This window comes from Chamaea fasciata, unplaced genomic scaffold, assembly GCF_029207755.1.
Source record: "Chamaea fasciata isolate MVZ Bird 193981 ecotype frontalis unplaced genomic scaffold, bChaFas1.0.hap1 SCAF_5, whole genome shotgun sequence".
NCBI classification, from domain to species: domain Eukaryota; kingdom Metazoa; phylum Chordata; class Aves; order Passeriformes; family Sylviidae; genus Chamaea; species Chamaea fasciata.
The window spans coordinates 35,634,318-35,657,252 of record NW_027094090.1 but is presented as its reverse complement, the minus strand read 5'-3'; the positions used below and the strand labels follow the sequence as shown (position 1 = coordinate 35,657,252).

The 22,935-nt window shown below is 37.3% G+C and overlaps 1 protein-coding gene across 2 annotated transcripts in view; it reads left to right on the top strand.

Annotated features, from left to right (window-relative positions):
* PTPRR (protein tyrosine phosphatase receptor type R) overlaps positions 1-22,935 on the top strand; it is a 141,270-nt gene that overhangs the window by 8,253 nt on the left and 110,082 nt on the right. The window contains exon 2 of one of the 2 annotated variants that reach the window (XM_066183244.1): positions 5,165-5,469. In XM_066183244.1, coding sequence (XP_066039341.1) covers positions 5,165-5,469 — 305 coding nt within the window. Of the gene's footprint in view, positions 1-5,164; positions 5,470-7,835; positions 8,106-22,935 lie in introns of those variants that run through there. The other variant, XM_066183245.1, reaches the window with a different exon arrangement.

Genomic DNA, 22,935 nt, shown 5'->3' with positions numbered 1-22,935 from the left:
AGTTATTTTTAACTACAAAAAGACTTCTGTGTTATTATAGTGCTAGAGTATTAAGTATGAGTATTAAGCAGTGTTGTGTTTTTAAAATATATACACTAGGTGTCTATATTCATTTGTGCATTTTACTTATTAGTCAGATACAGCACAGCACTTTTTTCAGTGGATTTGGGGTGGCTGCACTGCTCACAAGTAGCAAATATACAGTATATATCTCATTACAGGAAAATGTGACTGTTCAAGAGCATCATTTATTACCAAATTTGCTCAGATTAAGATAAATAACAAGATTAAAGAAATTACCTCAAGTTGTTTTTCCAGACACACATCATTACTTTAGACACCATTATCATGGCCCTATCAGGTTTTTGTTGTGTCCCACTGGGACTTTTTCCAGTCAAATAAATTTCTGGTTTCTGGCTGTAGAAGATATTAAGGGGGAGGCACCCAACTTGAGTGTCTTTTGTGTTGTTGTATCAGGGTAAAATTACTTAAAGGAACAAGAGGTCTGAGACTCAGCTATGGGAAACCTGGGGCTGAGATGGCAAAGAAAACTTGTCTGACTGAGAGTGGGGTGAGTAGGGAGTCAAGTCATCGTTTCCTTAACAAGAATGCAAGATAAAATATCTGTAAAACTCTATTTTTTAAGAAGGTAAAAACCATGCTGCTGTGTTATTGGCTGTGTTAATGGATCTTGACTATCTTGAAATTTTTTATCTTTCTTAGCAAAAGTGAAGGTATTTGGGAGTTGGGAGTCTAACAATTTTCTGGCAGGTCGCTTTGAGATAAAATGTCAATTGTCTGAAACTATTCAGAGAGTCAAGAGAGTCTAAAGAAATCTTAGATTTTCCTCTATCAAGCAAAGGCCAACTGGAACAGTCAAAAGTGCCCACAACATCCAGCACATCAGATTTACTATTATAGGCTTTTCTTTCTGCATATATAGTGCAACTTTGTAGTGTGAGACAGGCTCAGAAGCATGTGCTATCTAGCAGTCATCTGTTTTCATGAGGAAATTTTGTGCTTCCCATATACTGCGATGATGTGTATATTTGATACTCGGATCAGTACAGTCACAGTGCAGCTTCTGTTACTAAAGGAAGTTGGAATGGTTATTACATGAGATGATCTGCATGAAGAAAGGTCTGGTTGTTTTCTTGGAGCAAAAGCACATAAAAACCTGCTGCTCAGAGAAGTTCTGGTGTGGGTTTGAAATTACCCATTGATTATTGTTCGCTTTGGAATAAATGAATTTCCCTTGACATGAAGACAGCTACATTTAGCCAAGAAATAGATGAAGACTCAGCATTTTTTTGGATAGAAGAAATAGCATGGAATCACAATCTAACATCTAGTCTGTTCTCAGTGCTGAGGCAGAATAAACTATAATTCTTTGTAAATACACTTGAGGGGAAACAATTTTAGGAGAAGGAATAAAATTATTATAGTTAATGGATAAGAAAAGCACTGGGTGAATATTTCAAATGAGTCATCAATAACTCTATATCCTGAAGTAGAGTTCAAACAGGGTAGTGTGAAGAGAATATCAGAACATAATTTTGGATAAAGTTTGCTAAGTTTATGGAAGAGAAACCTCTAGTAATTATATTTTTTGAGTCTTATCCTAAACCATATTTACTGAATTTTTGTGTATGTTGGGATATCTGAAGCTTAAAAGACACCAAAATCAGTTCTTCAGAGCTTCTGACAGTTTCCCTGGTGGCCACAGAGGAGCTTATTCTTTTTTTTTTTTTTTTGTAGAAGTACAGAGTTTGATATAGGAATCCCAGTCTTCCCTCCCTTTAGGGCTGGAGAGTGGAAATATTTAAAGGTGTTACGTAGCAGAAGTTCAGTTATTCCAAACTACTTAATTCTCCAAGTGTCTGGTTGGTCCTTAATTGCTTGTGTTTGTAGCTGAAGTCTGGAGGATCAAGAAGGAATATATTATCACTTCACCAGATTGAGTGGAAGTTTAGGTTCCCCTGTCGTATCAAGGGTGGCCCATTTGTGAGGGTCACCTGAGGCATTCATGGCAGTTTGGGAGCCAAAGTCTGGTAGTGGTTAGGGCCTTATACACTATCTTCTAAGTTTAGTGAAGTTTTAGTCTCAAGGGGCACTGTGGATGCTTGTAACCTACTTAAGATACTGGGGCTATGTGGACTTCTCAGATAACCAAATTCAGTGTAGTAATTTTCTTGGAACATGTTTCAACATCTGAGTGCTTAGCTGATGAAAAAAGTTTTGTGTGCGTGTAAAGTGTAATGTTATGTAATTAGACTTTTAACTTCTCATTACTCCAAGTTAAACCATATATTTTGTTGTCCATCTTGAAAATCTGGTACAATGGACCTTGCATGGCTGCAGGTCACATGGTGCTACTGATGTGATATATAGCATTCTAATGGAAGCAAGTCTTGGGTTTAGAAGCAAATGATGATTCTGCTGTTAAAAAGTACTGAGATTAAAGGACAAGTGAGCTTTTTGGGTAGTTCCTTTAACTATTTTTTAATCAAAAATATTCAGAGAAGAATTTGGGCTGGTAGTTAGTAGTATTTTTTTCTGCTTCATTCAGTAAAAATAATGAAATAAGAGGGAAAGCTGGTAAAAAATGCAATACAAAGAATTCAGGAATACAGGAGAATCACAGTTGGTTTGACTCCCTCAGAAACAAAGGAGCAGAAGTGAAGGAAGCAAAGAAGACACACCAAATGTGTTGGTGGTCACATTCCTTATGTATGATCAGTTTTTAAATACTGTTTTTCTGTGAAGGAGACATGAAAATAAATCCAGCCAAGAGATGACTGTGAGAAGTAGGTGATGATGAAAAGTGCTGATGCTTCTTTATTTTGCCACTGACACAACTCTCTAAATTGCTAGTCAAGACCAGCCCTCAGGATTTTATCAATGAAGCCAACACCCACAAAGCATAATGAGAACCCAGCAAGTTTAACAAGTTTTGAAATTCAGCTGTCTTTAAGACTATACTCTGCAGTTTCTCATTTTTTTTCTCCTGCTTTCAGATGTCTTCTGTATCAAAACCTGACAAGAGCTGAAAACACGTGACCTCATTGGTCATCTAGGAGATTGTGTTTGTTTCAGCTGTTTCAAAGAGTAGTCTTAGATTTAGCATTTTACTTTATAATAGAGGATCTGTGTTCTATCTTTTTACTATTGATTTTCTGTTCGTGTATATGTTCATGTTATAAATTGCTTCACTGCCTACTGACAGGGACCCACTTATTCCAGAGAATGCATTTCTCAATGATGCAAAGCAATACTATAGCACAGATAAGGTATTGTCCTTGATTTCCCTAACTCAAATTTCATGAGGAAATTAGGTCAACAGAATGTAATTACCTACACTGAAACCTCCTAAGGGCACTGGCTAGAGCTGTGCAAATGACTGATTATTTTGATTTGCTTACAGAAGCAAAAAGAATCCGAGGAAAAATTCAGTTTGAATAGAACAAAATGATTTCTTGTTCATCGTGAATTGAAATGTTGCTGCTAAGCTGCTCTTGTAGCTCATTATGAGGATTAAAATAACATTGATTTTATATTTTTTAACTAAAAATTAGCTCTCAAATTTAACATTGCCATTAACTCCAGCAGCATCTGAAGAGGAAATTCCAGGCTGATCAGAGTGAGCTCTCTGGGTTCACTTCTCTCAAAACAGAGTCCCTTTTCTACCACCCTGGGTTTCTGAGAGTGTTTTTCTGGAGGTGACTTATGCAGCTTCAGTTACTTTTTATCTGTGAGGCAGCTAACACTTGCCTATTTTTCTGGTCAGATGCCTTCCAGAATGGGAGCTGAACTGTAGCTATTCTGTTCAGCATAAAGGCACTGAAGATTCATTATTTTTCACCCATAAAAAAAGGAAAAAAAAAAAAAGGAAAACAAAACTGAAAACCAAATAAACATTTAGTCTTAGTTCTTCTTATAAAGGCATCATCAGGAAGTATTTTGTATTTCAAAGGAGAACTTTTTTTTTTAACTAATACATGATTAGTTAAACCCATGTAACTACAGAATCACAGAAAGGGTATGGTTGGAAGTGACAGGTGAGACCATATGGTCCAACCTCCCTGCTCAAGCACAGTCATCTGAGAGCACTTTGCACAGGATTTCATCCAGACCATTCTTGAGTATCTCCAGTGAGGGAGACTGCACAACCTCTCTGGGCAATCTGTTCCAGCTCAGTCACTCACACAGTAAAGAAGTTCTCCCTCATATTCAGGTGCAACTTCCTGTGCATCAGTTTCTGCCCCTTGCCTCTTGTCTTATTGCTGGGCACCACAGAGAACAGCCTGGCTCCATCCTCTGACACCCTCCCTTCAGATACTGATAGACACTGATGAGGTTCCCTCTCAGTCATCTCTTCTTGAGGCTGAACAAGCCCAACTCTCTCTAACGCCTCGTTAGCAGTGCTCAAGTCCCTTGTCTCCAGTTCCCTAATCTAAGAGAGTTCTTTGTGCCCAGCACCAAGGCATGCAGGGTATGGCCACACACCAGTATCTCCTCTCAGCGAGCCAGATGCTCCGATGGCTGGCCAGGCAATTCTTGAGTGAAGGTTGGGTCATAACAGGAGTTTGCACAAGGGGCTGTAAGGTCACCTGATAAAAGCATCAGAACAAAGAATGCAGAATTAGGATTATGGACTTGTCTGAATTTTCTCACGTGTTTAAATCTGATTTTTTTTTGATCAGGTTGCTACCTTTTCTCCTCGTCCTTTTATCCTCCATTTGTAACAGATGATCACCACTATTCTCATCTTTGATATTACTGGGTGATAAAATACGTCAGAAAGTTGACTGCTTTTGTTCTCTGATTGAAGTTGATATCAATACAAAAGTTGAACTTCGCTCAGCATGTGTTCTGCTTCTGTACATCATTTTTTTAATATATCCATGGCTGGAAATATAAATGACATTTTTAAAAGCTCTCTGAAAATGAGCTCAAGAATGAAGTACACTTCACATACTTAATGGACTCTGTAGTGCTGTTAATCCATTGCTGTAGAAAATGCATTGTAAGATTTAAAGTGAATTCTTGTATTCCAAAAATACTTTTTCAAATTTCTCAGAACCCAAAGATCTCATTGAATTTCCAGTGCCATCTACAAAATAGCCAAGAGAGACATTCTAAACTTACTCTTCTCTTTTTACAGGCTGCTTTTCTGGAGACAGTGATCACTTTTTGGCAATTCATCAGCGAAAGAGTGAAAAACCTGTGTTTATTTATCACCATGTGGAGAGTGTGGAGAAAAGTCTGGATACAGACAGCTATAAGGATTCCAAACAAAATTTCCGTTCTTCTTCCCACACTAAAATAAGCAAGTTGCATCCTGCAATAATTGTTAAATCAGCCTTCCCAAAGTCTGTTTATGACCCATCCCTCAATCTCTTAGCAATGACTGGGCAAGATTTGGAAGTGGAGAATCTTCCCATTCCTACAAGAAATGTGATTATTGTGGTAAGTGACCTTTTCTGGGCTCTGGAGGGGTTTTCTTGTGAATAAATATGCCTACAGAGAAATATAGATGGATTGTAATTTTGGGTAGCCTGACTGATCACGTAAATCTAAATAATGATTACATGTCTTGCATTTCTTCAGTTTAGTGTAATTTGCATTCATATAATCACACTGATTAACAAACAAACTGGTGAACCAGTGCAGAATATAGCCTCTCTGTAGGTAAAGACCTTTGCCTCAAATGTTGTTGATCCTCTTGTCTTGACTGATGTTTGCACAGTTTTTCTGGATGAGCTTTAAGTCACAAGAAAATGTACTTCAGGGAGCTATTTTAAAGAGGTAGTGAGATTTTAAAAGGGTGACATAAAGGTTTCATTCACTTCTGTTCCTCTGGTAAATCCACCATTATGCTTACTTGGCGGTTAAAAAAAAAAAAAAAAAAAAAAAAAAGAAAAAAAAAAAAGCCTGTTTCTTGCAAAGAATAAGAACTTTGTTTTTGCCACATGCTCTTCTTCTGGGACATACGGATTGGGGCCCTCCACTGTCAGTTAACTCTGTGTGTGACCTTTCCTATTCTGAAGATGGTGATGGCAGTGCTCCCTCCTGCAGTGAAGGGCATGTCAGTTTAACCATGTACTGATGCTGCCCTGCTGCATGCTCACCCTTTGTGCCAGTGGAGCAGCCTGCTGTCAGGAGAACTGTCCTTGGTGGGGTGCACAGTACAGTCTGTATGTGTTCTGCACAGACACAGCTTTCCTCACCCCCGTGCGTAGGCAGCTCTCCTTGATTCCTGGAGGGAAGAAGAGCCACTTAAAATGGCTTGTGCACTCATTAGAGTGAACTAATAAAGATTAAAGTGAAATCTGTAAATTGCTTGTTTCAGAGGAAGATGAGAGATTGAGAGAGAATGGCCTATCCAAACAAGGAAAAAAGAGCATAAAACACTTGAGTATGTTAGCACACCAAGTGTTTCAGAATCCCATGAGTTCCCTGTACGGTACCCTAGAGATCTGCCGTCATGAATGCACCAAATGCAATAGAGCACTGACAATGAAAAGAATAATCAGGGAAAAAAAAAGAAGGTAGTAATTTTATTTGTCCGTTATTAAAATTTTAACAGTTAAGAAGTACTGTCAGGGAACTAGGCTCAAAATGCTGTGCTCTGGACTCGTTGCATCCCATCTGAACAAGACCTCCTCATCAGAGTCTAGATGGCTAGCATTGCTAGTGGACTAGATTCAGCTATGTGGAAGTGTTCATATCAGAGCAAAATAAGGTACTGTCAGTCTTGCTTTACTGGGAACGTGTCAACTGCAAACAGAGTCCCAATACTGAATGGTATTGATCAAGTGAAGGAGATGCCAAGCAAGCTGGATATATCTATGCCTCAAAACTGGCTTAAGCCAGCAGGGCCAACTCCATAGTGAAGGTACCTGCTCTCTTCTTTCCAGTGCAAGCATTATTTACTTCTGTTCCAAGGTGAAACCTTTCTGTTAGTGCAAGGAACTCAGAATAGGCATGGCCCTGGGTTGTTTTTTTTTTTTCATTAAATGACACTGTTACCTATCAACTATTATTTTAGTAGGGTTTTGCACGGTTTTGGGGACCCGTGGTCCTCACCTTGTAATAGAAGGATCCTGCAAAATATTCTGGGGCTACCCTGATTTTAGCTGACTGCCTCTGTGCCTGCATTAAAAGCTAAATGAGGCAGATTTTCAATTGGCAGATAAATGCACATTAAAAAAAGGTCCATTAAATCTGTATTAAGTTCTCATTAAGTGACTTCGGTCTGAGGCTTTGCTACTGCATTTCTAGGATGGAGCTGCTGCTCTGAAGCCTTCTGTTCTGGCTGAGAACCATATGTGCTTTAAGGGGAGGTACAACAGCATGAGCTAATGAGCTAGCATGAGCTAATCATGACATGAAAGCTGTTTATTGCTTAGGTTCTTCAGATGTCTCTGGATGTGCTGAAGGACAGTGGATTTGGTTTGTTTCTAACGTCATCCTTTGAGAAAAAGCCTTTGGGGAAGCATATGTTTGAAGCCAAAGTGCTTTGAGTCAGACAGTTCATTGGACTAATCCCACCATCAGAAATTTTGAACATGCCTTCTTTAAAAGGGCAGCTGTCCCACAACAGGGTGGTTGCCATCATCCAAGCACAGCCCTGCTCCTTCCAGGTTTCTGTATTTCAGCTTTCTGTTTCTCCCTCTTGAATATCACCTGAAGTAGATTATAGTGTTAATGTAATTAACAAGAGAATCTGGTTCGTTTTGAATTGCATTTGTATCACTCCCTCTTTGTTTTGAATTAGCACTTACTGCCTGTTGCTTGCTTTCTGGTTTTTAATATATAGGGCAAGCGTCAATGTTTGTTGTTTTGCCCTGGCTGACCCTTTTTGTTCCAGCCTTTAGCAATGTTGTTGGTTGTTCAACTTGAAAGGGCAGTTGCTACTGTTAGTGCTTGCTGTAATCCAGTTACACGACTGGTGCACATTGAGATTTAGTATGAAAGCCAGCAACTTTTTTTTTTTTTTTTTAATAAATTAATGCTCTGTTGGCTCTGCAGAGGAGAGTAAACTGAATTCAAGCTAATTTCAGTGACTTAAGGTCCATTTTCTTCGTAATCAAGGTGGAAAGGTAAGGTTAATGGATACCTAATGCAGAACAATATATTGCAAGGTTACATTTTGTGCTAAGGACTAAACCATCTGACAAGGAGAATGTTGCCAGTGCACAGCAGAGTGCTATGAAGCCAAGAATTCTGCAGGTATTGTGTCAAGAAGTGATGTTTTGTTACTCTAACAATTAAGAAATAACATGTTAAGAAGTAATTTTACTGTAGTGCTTGTTTGCCTAAGCAAGGAAGAGGAGGTATTTATTTTCTGGGAGGGAGTTTTATATAATTTAAGGCAATCATATTACCTGATATTAATTTTCTGTTTGTTTTCACATGTGTGTGTTCAGTTCACCTTGTTTATTGAAGGAAGTGAGGACAATTCAGAGCTCTTAGAAGCATTTTGACTGTTCTATAAATGCCTTAGTGCTCACCCATATGTTCTGTTTAGCTGTCTCTCTAGATGATGTGAGAGCAAGTCATCTGAAAACTGCTTGGATAACATAGAGAGTTACATAATTTTTTGTAATGCTTGAGTTTTCTATTTGTAAACTTTTCTTTTGTATCTCAGAAACCATATACTCATTGAAGGTATTAGAGAATTAGTAGTGCAGTGAACAAGTTCTGAAAATGTTTATTTGTGTTTATTACAAATATTTCCAATACTTAATGTGAGAACCACCAAGGTCAAGACAGTACATGGAAGGTGGGAATAGAGTGTGGATAATCACTTATGATAGAAAATACCATCTAGCATACTTATTAGAAAACCAAAACACATACAAAAAATATATAGAGTTAGGGCTGAACTTGAGAGAAAAGCATGACTTATAGTAAAGGTTACAACTCAGACTGGGTCTAAATTATCACCTCAAGGATATGCTAAAGCATCATCCTTTGTAACCTGATGTAGTTTGGTCTGTCCAAAGCCTCTCTCAAGCACACAAGTGTATTGTACCAAGATTGGAACGAGCTACTCAGATGCATTTTTCATTTGCATCCGGTGAAGTGTTTCAGGAATGTAAAGGTATTAAGCTTGCTCAATATATCAAAATTTTCCCTTTCACACCTCATCTTACTATACACCTTCTTATATAAACATGAAATCTGTTTCTTCTTCTGTTGCTTAGAAATGCCTCAGCACTGTAGTGTAGCCTAAAATTCAGCTCATCTCTTAATTTTTGTTTGATTTACGTGAGTGTTACTGAACTGAATTGATTTAATTAGTTTCTTTCAGCTAATGTCAATGGGACATATGATTCACCGGCATCCACACAGAGCTTCTCTTTGCTTTTTCCATGGCATTTTATGTAGGGCTGTGTAAGGCTGCCTCAGAGCTATAGCTTTCCCCTACCATCACATCTATTTTGTCTCCAATATTTGAACTATTTACTTTCAAGCATGCTTAAGAGCACAAGGAAGAACTTCAGGTGCTAGTACTTTTAGAGAGGATTCAGTGGAAGAATGAAGTGCAACAACATATGTATCTATCAGTAGATACTCATGTGAGAACCAGTATTCAAGCTTGTAATCTATTAAGATATCTAGCATGTTTCTAAACACTTTCTGGATTACTAGGGAATTAATATAGGTCAGAGACCATATCCAGACTAGATGTGATCATCCTGATTTGGAGATTAGTACTGGCATGGACCATTTCCACATCAGTTTTCTCACAGCCAGAGAACAGTACCAGATGCATTTAATCTACTAGTATGATACAGCCTTGGTATCTGCTTCAGGGTGAGTTTCCTAATTCCCAATGGCTGTAGTGACAAGATTTATATTGATGATAATGGGTGCTTAGGCACCAACTGCACACTGATTACCTATTTATATATACTCATACACACACGCAGACATGTACATTTAATGACATCTTAATCTGGAGTTGATCCCATCTTAAACAACACATTTTGTGTTGAAATAATGTGGAAATCCTTCCCAAATCTAGGCACAGTTCAGGTAGGTGGGCTTCTTTTGGGTGGATTTGAGTAGCTGAAAACCATGTGGCTGTAAAACCACAGCAGAACTGCTTTTACACTTATGTCAGATTCATCCCACAAGTACTGCTGTATTCTCTTATATAACTTTCCTCATACTGCATACTCAGAAAAGATGCATTTTTTGCTCACTTGCTGACAGCCTTAGATGTTTAAGTTTATTTCTCCTTTAATTCCCCATATGCTGATGTGTCAGGTTTAATTACCAGCGTCAAAGCCCAGAATTTGTCTATATTATTTGTTCCTAAATTTTATTTCATCTTCCCACACCTCTTTTCTGCCAGAAATGTCAATTTTTCTAATTCTTTGTACTCTTTATGAAGCCACTGCATCCACGTGAAATGCCATCTCTGAATTCCTCTAGGAGCACACAGGACATCCACTTGATTCTTCCTCAAAAAGACCAGCGAAACAATGGGAACCAGACTACTATATACCCTTTCTTCTGAGCTTTGCAATTCTCTCCACTGACTGGTTTTGTTGGGGGGCCATAAGAAGAACTCTATGAAAAGATTCTGATAAAAAGGTGGGGACATCCAATGCTTACAATTATTTTTCAGTCCAAAAAAGGTTTTCCCTGTAGCTGCCTCTTTTGTGAAGATATTTAATGTAGATTCCCTTTCATGAACATAGAGTACTGTTTGTGGAGTTTTTTTTTACTTTTCTTTTAATGAAAAATCGATGTTTCTTCTCACTGGCAATTTGGTAATACAAGATGCCTTCTGTTTCAAGGCTAAGTTACTGAGTCTTGCTGAATGAGAGGAGTAGGATAGAGAGAGCCCTCTGAGTCACAGCAGCAAGTTGCGTGTGATCTTTCTGAGTGCCAGAAGGTAAATGATCTTCTGAGAATCCCAAGACAAGAAGATGCTCTGATAATGTTTTTTTACTTTTACTTTTTTACATATTCCACTTTTTCCCCGGCTGTCCACTTGACTGACTGTTTTTCCAGAATCTCTTATTATTCTTTTTCCTGATGCTGAATACCATGCCTTGAAATAAGATGAAGTCTCTTCCTTTCTTTGGTTCTCTTTGTTAGGAACTCTTCTATCTCTCAAAATCTGTGTCAGCCTCTGCTGGCTCAGCATCCACCCAGTTAAGTGGCCCAGTAAGGCCATGCTGAACAATCTGTAAAGGTATCTTGAAATGTTACAATCTCAGACTGATAAATATGCATAGAAGTCTGTGAGAAATGTTGATAGCTGAGCATAATCCATTAGACAGAAATTTTAGGATTACTTTAAGGAGACCACAGACTAAAAGTCATTTTCTTTGGGACTCATAGAAGGGAATTGGACTGGGGATGTTCTTACAAAAGGAGAGGCACAGTTTCTGAAGCAAGTGGTTTGGTGCTTATGCACTGTCTGCCTTGCGTCATGTGTTGCATCATATGTTATGCTGTGGTCAATTTGAAAGTTATTCAAAATGTTAGGTTTGTCATCGCATTACACCCTGTGCAGTAATGCCCTAATTTTCACTGGAATAGATGTAGTCATGTGTATATCTAGTTCTATCTATTTCTAGATGTAATTATGCTATATTGCAATAATAGAAGTGATTAAGGAGCTGCTGCTTTTTGAATACTGTGCCTGACACTGGGGTCTCAGCCTTGAGTCTGTCAAATTCTGACTCCAAAAAACCATTTATCTCCTGGTGTGTGGAAAGATCATACACAGTTTGGTGCTATGACTCAGAGGGCTCTTTGCATCCTACTCCTCCTGGCTGCTAAGACTACCCTAAGCTCACTCTCTCTGTAGACCTTGTGAAGAGATAGTCAAAATACTTTTGAAGGTATATTAAGCTAAAACAATGGGTTGAAAATAAGGCAGAAAATATGAGTGAGGAGAACAAGTAGTCCATAAATGACAGTCCAAACAGTGCTGCGGCAAAAAGCCAAGCTAACTATGAAATATAACGAAAAGTCAGATGTTGTGTTTTGTCACTGAACATCTGTTATTGCTGGCCTAAAAGAGGGATTGACACTAGCCCAAGCCAAGGAAGCATAAGTAGGAAATCATGTCTCTGCAGTGACTTCTCAAAGGAACTTTTCTGAGGAGTAAGATCTTAGAATCTAGTGAGGTATCAGCTGTATCCGTCTCCATTTCCAGGTCATGTATTTGTGCAATGCTTGGAATAGCAGAGGACAAGTGCCATACTGTTAGTGAAATTTTAAGATCTTATTATAATTACAGTGCTGAATTGTTAACAACTCTAAATGTTAGTCACACATTTCAAGAGTGGGCAGTATCAGTCAATACACTTATTGTGATTGTTTTAATCGCTGTTGTGTCTTTTTAAACTTTACATTGTGATCCCAAATATCAGGTCTTCACAGTATTTGGCTTCTAGACTCAAGTCCACCTTCTAGTAAGAGATTGATGCTCGCCAGTACTCCTTAAGTTATTATACTCGACATAACATATCTGTAGCAAGCCCTGCAAATAGACCTAGTAGCCTGCAGCTCTGTCATTCTGGATTTTGTTTGCACAAAGAAATCTAGAGAGTCTGCATTAGTTGGCCTCATTTGCTTTCTGCTTCCTTCTGTGCACTTCAACAGGGATAATTGCATACTGAACCATTAGCATGGTATTGTGTTCGCTGTCAGTCTTTGTGGAAAACAGGAATGATTGCATTAGGTTGTAACATGCAGTAAAACCTCCTTAAGGCAGTTCTTTGTCGTCTGATTTGCAAAATGTTAAAAGAATGTTAGTGGGATATTCAGCAACCTAGTGCTTTGATTGATTATCTTACTGCTGGCAACTTCGGGGCTGCTTTTGTAACATTCAGTGGGATGTTGCACTTGCACAAAAGCTGGTCATATCTTTCACAAATTGTCCATATCCTCTTCAGTCATAGAGTTCCTTTTCCTGCATCTTTAGTGAATGGAAGATGTTTCTTGAAGTCATTTAATTTTCTTCATATGCTTCACTGTTTAAATGAAAACAGGATTTCAGGAGCAGGCATGTTATATGTTTTTAAGCTAAAGCCTAAAGTTTCATTGACAGTTAACCTTGTGTAGTTTATCTCTAAAGGAGGTGTCAGCTGTTCCATATTTCTTTCAACGGTGCATTCATGTTACTGGCCAATCCCAGCTATAAATTAAATACTTGTGTGTAGCAGAACAGAATCTGCTTATGTTCTTCCAGTCTTCAAATATATGAGTTTTGTCCTCTAGGAAAAATCTTTATTAACTGATAATTATAAAATTTTTAAGCATTTCCATGAAATTAAATTCAGATACAGTTGCAGCCAAATCAAAGATCTTCACTGTTGCTTAAGGTGTATACCCAAGTGTGGGAGACCTGGCTTAAAGCCTCACTCTAAAGAAGGTAGAGGAGAAAACTGAATTTGAGCTTTTTCTCATTTCACATGATCTAGTTGCTAAGCTAAAGGGTAGAGAGCACCACTTTTCTCATACTTGCAGGTGAAATTATTTGTTTGACCCAAATCACATTGTTTCAGCTCACTGAAAATTCAGAAAAGTGTTGTTTTTGGGCTGATTCAGTACAAATGTTTTGTATGTGTTTTAATTTGGTCTCCAAAAGAGGGAACCCACCTCCCCCAAACAAACAACAAAGTCTCCAAGAGCTCCATGTTCTCCTTGTTTCTTACATGACTCAATTTATTCCTTTGATTGAAAACAGGCTTCTATACTATGTCTGTGTCATGCTGTACTGACTTCCAGAAGAAAACGCACAGAGATTTAAACAACAGTGGAAAGTCTTTGGCTTTTTTATGACAGTGTCCAAACTGAACTTTGGGTGTTTTGGTGTTTGGGTTCAGAGGACTCCTCAGTGGTTGGAACTGCACTGACTTTATTACCTAGTACAGACAGTCTTGTGTTTCAGAACTTCAGGAGGTTCTTCTTCCTCTATCTATCTTCTCTTTTCCTCTTACAAGTCAGTGGAAGCAAGCCTAAATGTGACTAAGGAAAGGGAAAGTTTCCTGGCATGCAGAATTACAGGTGCCATCACTAGAATCACACATGCTTTATGTTCAGAAGCATAAATAAGCTAGATGGCCCTATTGGGATCATGAGACCCACCAACAGAAAATCAGTGACTACTTCCCACAATAAATCTATGCATTATGTTCATAATGTTCAAGAAAAAAGAATCCAGAAGCACTTCTTAAAAATTCTTTTAGCACCCTCGGAGAATTATGTTTGTGCAAACCCAAGTCCCCTACAGTAACATTTAACAGGTAGATAAAGGGTGCTCAGATAAAAGAGAGAAAACAGCATGTGTTTTCTTATCAGTCAATGTTTTGTTGGATCTGGCAGCTCAGCCTCTGGAATAATCCTTCTGTTTCTTCATTTCTGACTTTGTTGTTAGGAAAAGGGACAGCTTCTATAAAGTTCCTTAATAGGTGGTTCATAATATGTTCCTGTGTGTAGTCCATTAGATATTAAGCTTTCTAAAAACTGCTTTTGAAAAATTAAAAAAAATACCCCATCATTTTTCTATCATTGTGACATTAGTATGTGATATTTTAAAACACAGTTTTAGATTTTTTAATAAGTCAAGCAATATTTGAATCAGCCAAACGATATTTTGGAGCGGAAGATGATCATCTGAATTTACTTTTTAAAATGCTTTCTAGATCTAGCATTACTGCACTTTGGCATCTCTTTTTCGAAGAATAAATATTGGATTCTGAAATTAAATGCACAGGCTCAGATGATACTGGGGTTTAAATGTGATAGTATAGCTCTCGGGTGAATGATGTTTTTTCAGTCACCTCAATATCAGACTGGTTCATGGAAAGGGGAATGGTCCAGGGAAGTAAGCAGGGAAGTAAAAATTCTTTGTCTGCCTTTTTTCTTGTTGCTGAAAGCATTTAAGTGGTGTTTCACTGTCCTTCCCTTGAAGGTCAGCAATGACTGACAATTTGTAATGGAGCTAATTCTTACTGGTCTCTGCACCACAATAAACTGGTGGAAAATACTTTTAGTGGATACAGCCCTTTAAATTGAGTAAAGCATAGATGCATCATGAAGAGCATTGGGGATATATATCAAGACTGCTAAAATAATAGTGTTTAATAGTGTAGAAAGGTGGTTGACTGCATGTTACATCAATGTTTATTTAAACATGAATTGTAACAGATTTACATTTCAACCTTTTTTAGCTGTTGGAGAATAGTAATGGAAACCGTCTGCTTTGTACAAATTTGGCTGAGATCACATATTCTCCTTGGGATTAGTCATTGATAAGAAACTGTAGCATGGAAATCAATAACAAAGTAAATGAAAATGTTTACATTTAAAATATGCTAAACTGAATTTATACAATGTCACTATTTAATTGAATTTCATTTTTTTGCCCATTTTTCTGTTGGTTCTTTCATAATAAGAGGTTATATTTTGCTGGTACTAGTTGTACCAGTAATCTTGTTTTCTTTTCAAAAACACACTCAGGGAGGTAAGGGTCACTTCTTTTATGGTCCTGTGGTGTTCTGGCAACACTTACAGCTTTCTGTTTTGTTTAGCCAAATTGCTGCTGATATGCTTTCTTCGTGCAACACATGGTACGTTGCCTAATTAGGAACACAGCTCTGGAGGCTACTCTTTACAAATGGATGTGATATTTCAATTTCATGTAGAAAAGTAATTTCATGCTATAACAGTTTATTTTCAGGTATTGTAACAGATAGTCTTGTAGTGGGGCAGTCTTCTGAGCTGTCCTGTCTTTAAAACATAAATGGGTGAGTGGAAGAGTGACCTTAAATATTGCACTCTTAGAGCCTTTTTATTCTTTAGGCAAAGTAAAGCTGAAACAGTGTAGAAATTATATTCCTTGTTTTAATCTGATGAAAAATAAGCAGACGCCCCCAAAACCTTTCTCACAGACTCTCTCTGAAATGGTGTTACAGGATACTGTGGCTCTGCCTAATTAGCTACAATAAAAGTGTGTACAGGCAATAGAAATTAACTTGAAAATTAAAAATATTCCCTTTCTTCCCCTCTTTTCTGTTTAACTGTAGCTACTTTAGTTAAAGACCTCTCCGCTTTGTCCTTTGGCTACTCTGACATGGGCCTAATTTTAAGAGTTTCTAGACTTACCCATGTAGAATCCCTGTTAAAGGAGGACTGTGGTGGGAGAAGGGAAGGTGGCTAATAGCTGTAGGAACACCCCTCTGACATGCTGTATACATTAGTGATTGAGCACAAATGACTGGAGTTGGGCTAAGAGGGAAAGATAAACTGCATGTGTAAAAGACCACACAAATAATGAAATAGCAAGAAATCTCTAGAATGCTGATCAAAATATTAATAAAAAAATAAACCAAACCAAAACAACAGCAACTGACTCGTCTAGAAATGAGTAATAGGGTAATAATTGAATAGATAGATATATGATTTGAAATCCATAGACTAAATAAAAAATCTGATTATGGCTTTAATTTTTAAATATACTTTGTATATATCTTCATAGATATTTGTAAGAATCTGCCTGAAAATGGATATAAACTTTAATGAAACAACTGTAATGTGAGGTTTTTGGTAATGAATGAATTAGAAAACCATATGGATGCATTAAGTAGAATAATTAATGCACCATACACTAAAGTAGGACATCCATAAATCATTTATGATGTCCTCTTCATCAGTTCTTGGCTCTTTGAGTCTTAATTGAAATCCAGGGTAGCTGAATATTAGAAAAACTAGATTTGCTACTCAGATAACAGGCAACTTGCATTAAATCATTTATTAATTTTAGAAGGCTAAGGGCCTGATCCATTAAAAATACTTGCAGAACAGTGTTACTTTAGTTGTGTTCGAGTTTTTTTCTATTTTAATTACTCTCTTCCTCTGGTTGATGAAAGTTGTGTTCTACTTTAACTTGCTCAGCAGGCATGATGGAATACTACTGTGTTTATAGAATTAACTATTGAATTGCCCAGACAATTCCAAATGCTTCAAATGGTTGTATGGTACAGTTACAAAAGTAAGGTGGTCTATTCCTTACAGTAACTGTCAGTGAGCCTGCTTCCCCTTTCAAAGGCAGAGATTCTGAGGAGTTTTTTTAGGCCGTTCATTCTATGCCCAGTCCTCCGTGTCAGTAGAAACAAGGGAACACTGAGGAAAATAGCTTTTTTTCTGTTTTTTTTTCACTTGTACTTAAAAACAATAATTTAAACTCTCATTTTTTAATCCTTAATAGTGATCTAATTTCATTACTAATATGGCCAAAATAAATGTTTTGCATCACTCTTACAAAATGAGAGCATTTTATAAATGCTGAAATTAATGTGAGACTTGAGCTACAAGCTTATTCTGCCAAAGAGGTATGCCTATGGCAAAATGATCAGAGTTGCCTTAATAAAATACTTAAGGAAAAATTTTAACCAAAAAATGAATTTACACTATTGTTTCTAAAAATATACAAGATTCAGTCCGACAATAATATTACTCAGTTTGAATAGTACATCTCTGTTGTGGTGGTAAATATGCTAAGAAAAAGTAGAAATAGTTTATTTTCAAGTGCCATGTTCAAGTGTTTCGAAGAGAATGTTTTTGTTTTCAATTTTTCGTTGTTCAAAATAAGGGACTAAAGAATGTTGTATGTAGATGATGAAAAAACTCTTATCATGTAATGTAAAACTATCATGGAACATATTAAGACCATCACAGAATCACAGAATTAACTAGGTTGGAAAAGACCTGAGGTCATCAAGTCCAACCTATGACATAAAACCTCCTTGCCAATCAGACCATGGCACTGAGTGCCTCATCCAGTCTTTTCTTGAATACCTCCAGGGACAGTGAGTCCACCACCTCCCTGGACAGCACATTCCAATACCCAGTCACCCTTTCTGTGAAGAGCTTTTTCCAAATGTCCAGCCTAAACTTGCCCTGGTGCAGCTTAGGACTGTGTCCTCTTGTCCTGTTGCTGGTTACCTGGGAGAAGAGACCAAACCCCACCTGGCTACAGCCTCCTGTTGGGCAGGTGTAGAGAGTAAGGCGCATGAAGTAGATATACTGGGTGCAGAGTTAGCTCACATCTTTCAGGGTTTGCTATCTAAGGTGTAGCATAAATGCACAGAGCTGGCCATCTCTAAAAAAAAATCCCTTAGAGTTCCAGTGCTGGGGAGCTTGAGGAGCCTCAATGTTATTACTGAGTTATGGTATCCCTCTGACTCTGAGCTACTAATGCCTAAGAGCAGCCTTGGTGTCTCCATATTCATGTGCCACTAAACTGATGACCAAGGTCAACTTGAACACTGACTGTATTTCCAGACCAGGGAGTGTATTTCTAGGCCAGAATGTTCCCAACTGTCATTGCCACAGTCAAGCCCTTTCTCTTGTTCTCATGTAGTTGATCTTTTTCCATCTGCAGTCCTACCAGTTTATTTTGCTGGCCAACCAAGTTTGTTCAATGTTTCTCAATGCTTTCTCTTTGCGCCCATCAAATTTGCTTTTGCTGTCTACCATTATCTTTCAGTGGGTTGTAAAACAGACTTAGCATAAAGCTGCAGGATGTTCCAGGGGCTGGTGAGGATTTCTTTGCGTGCCCTGTTTGACTCATGGCCTGCTGGTTGTCCAATCCTCTGTTATGAGCACAGGCCTAAAAATTCTTTTCATTAAAGGTAAGAGACTCAAAAAAAAAAAAATCCAGTGCTTTTGCACGCTGCATATTCATATTTTCTGATCAATCACTGAAGAAATTAAATGCTTCAGAAGGACATGTTATGCTTAAAAGGACTGTTCAATCAATGTGGCCTCATTACTGTCTTTTGTGTTGCCAGTCCCAGTGATCCTAGCCTTTGTCAAGCAAAGTTTGGCAAATGCTGCTAACTTTTCTTTGTCATAATATTGTTATAACCCTCACCATCCAATGGTCTTCTGCTATTGATCTTTTGGCCATGTTACTACTATTGAAGTTTCTTCAGTTGTAATAGAAGGGGATTTACTATAATCTTTGGCTCCACTACATAGCTATTTATTCACTTGGCATGTCTACTTTAACATGGACACTACATCTTTGCTTTCCTAAATCTTATTCTGCCTGGAGGCTGATTGACTCTGCCTCTACCACTGGCTTTCTTTTTCTTTAATTTAATTTCTTTTTTAATTTTTCCTTTTCTTTAATTGTGGATTTCTTTCAAAATCACTTTGAGGGTGATGCAATATGAAAATACCTTCACTTTCATATCACATCAACTGTGAAACAGCTCTCTGACAGCTCATTAGTAATGGAGTGGATCGCACACTCCTTGTAGCAACTGCTCTGGATGGGCTGCTGATCAAGAACCACTGAAATGAATAAAGTCTTCTGAGTCAAAAAACTCAAGACAAAGGTTGAAAATTAATTCCCTTTATAGAGAATTTTGAGGTAAAAAAAAAAAAAAATCACTGGGATGAAATGAAACCATTTAAACCCTTTAACTGGAGGTAAAGAGGAAATGAAAGTCATGTATCACAAAAATCCCAAAGCTCAAGGCTACAATGGGCACTCAAGTTCCAGCACCTCTTTTGTCACATCCTGGTAGGAGCTGAGAGTCGTGGGGGAAATTAGTTAAATCATCCAAGTCAGGTTATTTGGTGTCTTTTATTTACATTGTAAGATAGAAGTGAGATAGGCTTATAGAGGGGGTATTTTCAGTGCATTTGAGATTGGTCTTGCCTTCAATATGTGGGAGTTGCAAGGCCAACTCTCTTTTAGACACTGAAATGTTTTGCTCTTCTTTCCAGATTAGATTTTATTTAATTAGTTCAGCTGAGTCGAATCTGTAGTGTTGTTGGAAAAAGGTTTGTTGGGAAGTCTAGTCATTCAATTTATCATGTGGCATATGAGGACAAAGCAATAATAACTCTTCATCCTGAAGCATATACAGATGGGAGACCTGATCTGGGGTCTCCCACATGCAGTATAAAGCTCTACCACATATCTGTTACTTATTCTGAAGTAAATCAATCTTCTTAAGGTCTTCAGTATGTTGTCCCTTAGTGAGATTATTAGCAATATATTATTTCTCAGCAGTATAAAGCTAAAAATCTGTCAGAAATTCTGGGGACAGGAACAGGAGAAGGAAGCTATTCTTAGCTGTTCTTTTGCTAACAGGCTGTACAAAATCAGGAGGCAATGTATCAGCACGAGTCTGAACACAGATTATCCTGGTAAGTTTATACTGAGTTGCTCATGCAAGATATAGATAGTGAGGAGTTTCTGGACCCTTGCTAGAGAAAAAAAAAAATTAGGGAAACACTATAAAGTAAAAATTCAGACACGTGTTTTTGTACAGGGAGGAAAAACCACATGAAGTCCATGTGTTTTCTTTGGTGAAATGGAAAGGCAGAAATTGTTTTTCAGAGGCAGTACCAGACAAATTACATAAACAGAAAGGAGTGAATAAAACTTCACTGTTTTGAATATTGTACACTCTATTATTCTTTGTCTTTTAAAAATTGAATATATATTTCAGGAATCATTTAGCTAAAATCATTGTCAACTAGACAATCATTTCAGCCAACTTGCATTACATTACTTCTGCATTGTTCGTTTTTCCTGAATGATATTTTGTACTGGGACTCACAACTTAATGCTACTGATGTGAATTGATGTAAAACGCACAAGAATTAGAGTCCTAACTGCTTGAAACTGCTTTGTGTTGCCCAGCATAAAACTTGTATTTTTCTCCAGTTAATCAGGCATGTAATGTATTCAAAAGCAATGGTTCAGAACATTGCTACATTTTTCATACATCCTTTTTCATTTCATTCTTTTCTGTTTTAGCCCACCATTTGGTGCTTCTCGTGTCGTGTTCTCTGCCCATTTTTACCCTTGTCTTTCATTCCTGTCATAAGTTTGCTGGAGTTCTTGTCCGCAAATTATCTGCTCTGTAGTGCCAGTACTTAAAACATTTGTCTCACCATCCATTCAACTAGTCCCCAATGATTTTGTTCCTTCATCTACTTTCTCTGTCACTGCTGTGTACAAGTCTTATCCTTTCTTCAGTCAACACTTTTACTGTTTTTTTTTTTTTTTTTAACATGTGTTTGGGTTTCAGGCTAGGGCAAATATCTAATCTTATACAAAATCTTTCACAATAGATTCAAACTTGGAAAAATGCTTTAAATTGCACATCTTCCTTGGTCATGCCCTCATATAGCCATTGGAAGTTTAGCTCTTCTTTCCTCCTTGGAGTGCCTTATTGGTCTTCTGTATGCTTCTGCCTGTGAACTCATCCCTTTTTCTCACACATTCTCATTCTTGTCATAGTCTACTCTTTTACCTTCTGTAAGTGTGGCCCCTTTCCTCAGGCTATTACCAGGGTCTTGGCTTGCCTTTGCTTTTTAATCACCTTCTACTTCTGTCTTTCTTTTCACCTTTGTCCTTCAGTCCTTCCTTTAGTCTTGTAGTCTCAAACCACTTTACTGTTTTCCTTTTCCTCTCCATTTTTACATATTTTGTAGCCCACACTTCTCTCTCTTCTCCCAGAAATACATGTCAAAAAAACTATTTAAAAAACATATTTAAATTAATTCTACTAAAACCTACTCTTGGTTAAAAATAACACCCTTTCAACACATTTCCTCCTAAATTTATCCTAAACCAAAACAGTTCCCTTGATACTCTTCCCCTTTACCGTGTATGCTCCTTTTTCCCCTGAGCTGTTCTGTTACCAGTTAACAATGCTGACAATGCTGTTGATATTGGAAATTTTCTTGAATTATAATGTCCATTTTGTCACCCTATACTGAGACAATAGGGCAGGTGTTCTCAACTCAGATTTTAATTTGGTTTTTTTTGGTCTGGTGATGTTTTGGTTTTCTTGGTTTGTTTGTTTGTGGTTTTGTTGTTGAGTTTTTTGGGTTTTTTTATTTATCTTGCTTATGGCAAATAACTGCTTTGATTCACTGTGAGTGCACCTATTTTCTGATTTGCTTGTGTTAAGCTGGAATAAAATAACTATACAGTATTCCTGCTTTTGGTATGGGCTTGCTTTGCTTTTGCAGTGTTGCATAGACTTCTAGATTCCAGTTGCTGTAGGGATTATTGTGAAGCACTTAACACCCAAGTATTTACAGACCTGGAATTAAATTATGGTATAACTGATTTCTGAAAAATCCTATTTAACTCATGACCATAATATACTTTGAAGTCCAAGATTAAATTTTGCTGGTCTTGACAAAATATTAGAGAAAAAATGTATTTTCACTTTGAAAGGGGTAATGTTTGCCACATGAATTGTGACTAACCGAAGCAAAATTGATATTTGCTCAAAGACAATGAAAAAGTTATCTCAGCTAAACTAAATACTAATTTAAGAATAATTTTTTGTAAGGTGTACATGTCAAAGGTCACTTAGCAATATAAAAATCTGCAGTATTTCTTAAGTGTAAGCATTGAATAGGTTGAATTTGTACTCTGTAGAGTTTTGGAGGAAAAATGTCTAGTGAAAATACATCAAGTAACAACATTGTCCACCAGATGTCCCTGTACTCATAGATGGTAATGGACAATATTCATTCAACTGTCTAATTGCTTTTATTAAAGGCAATTTACACATAGTGCATCTATTTTCCAAGTCTCTGTTAACTACTGTGTAATAAGACATTGAATAACTGGCAATTTTATTTAGAGTGTTTGAGAGCTGTAGTTATGCAACTAAGTTACAGGAATTCACTGTAAAGTTCCTACTTGCCATCTCAATTTTGTGTGCTTTTTCTTCTCTTGGAAAACAGTCTACCTTTATCATGAGTTGTATGATAAAAGTAATAACTATTGGTGTCTTATATTTGTCATTTATATAAATTTATACATTTAAATACATTAGTCATATAAATATTACCTGTATGTTTGTAAATAATGGTCACATAATGTGACCATATTATCAGGTCATATTA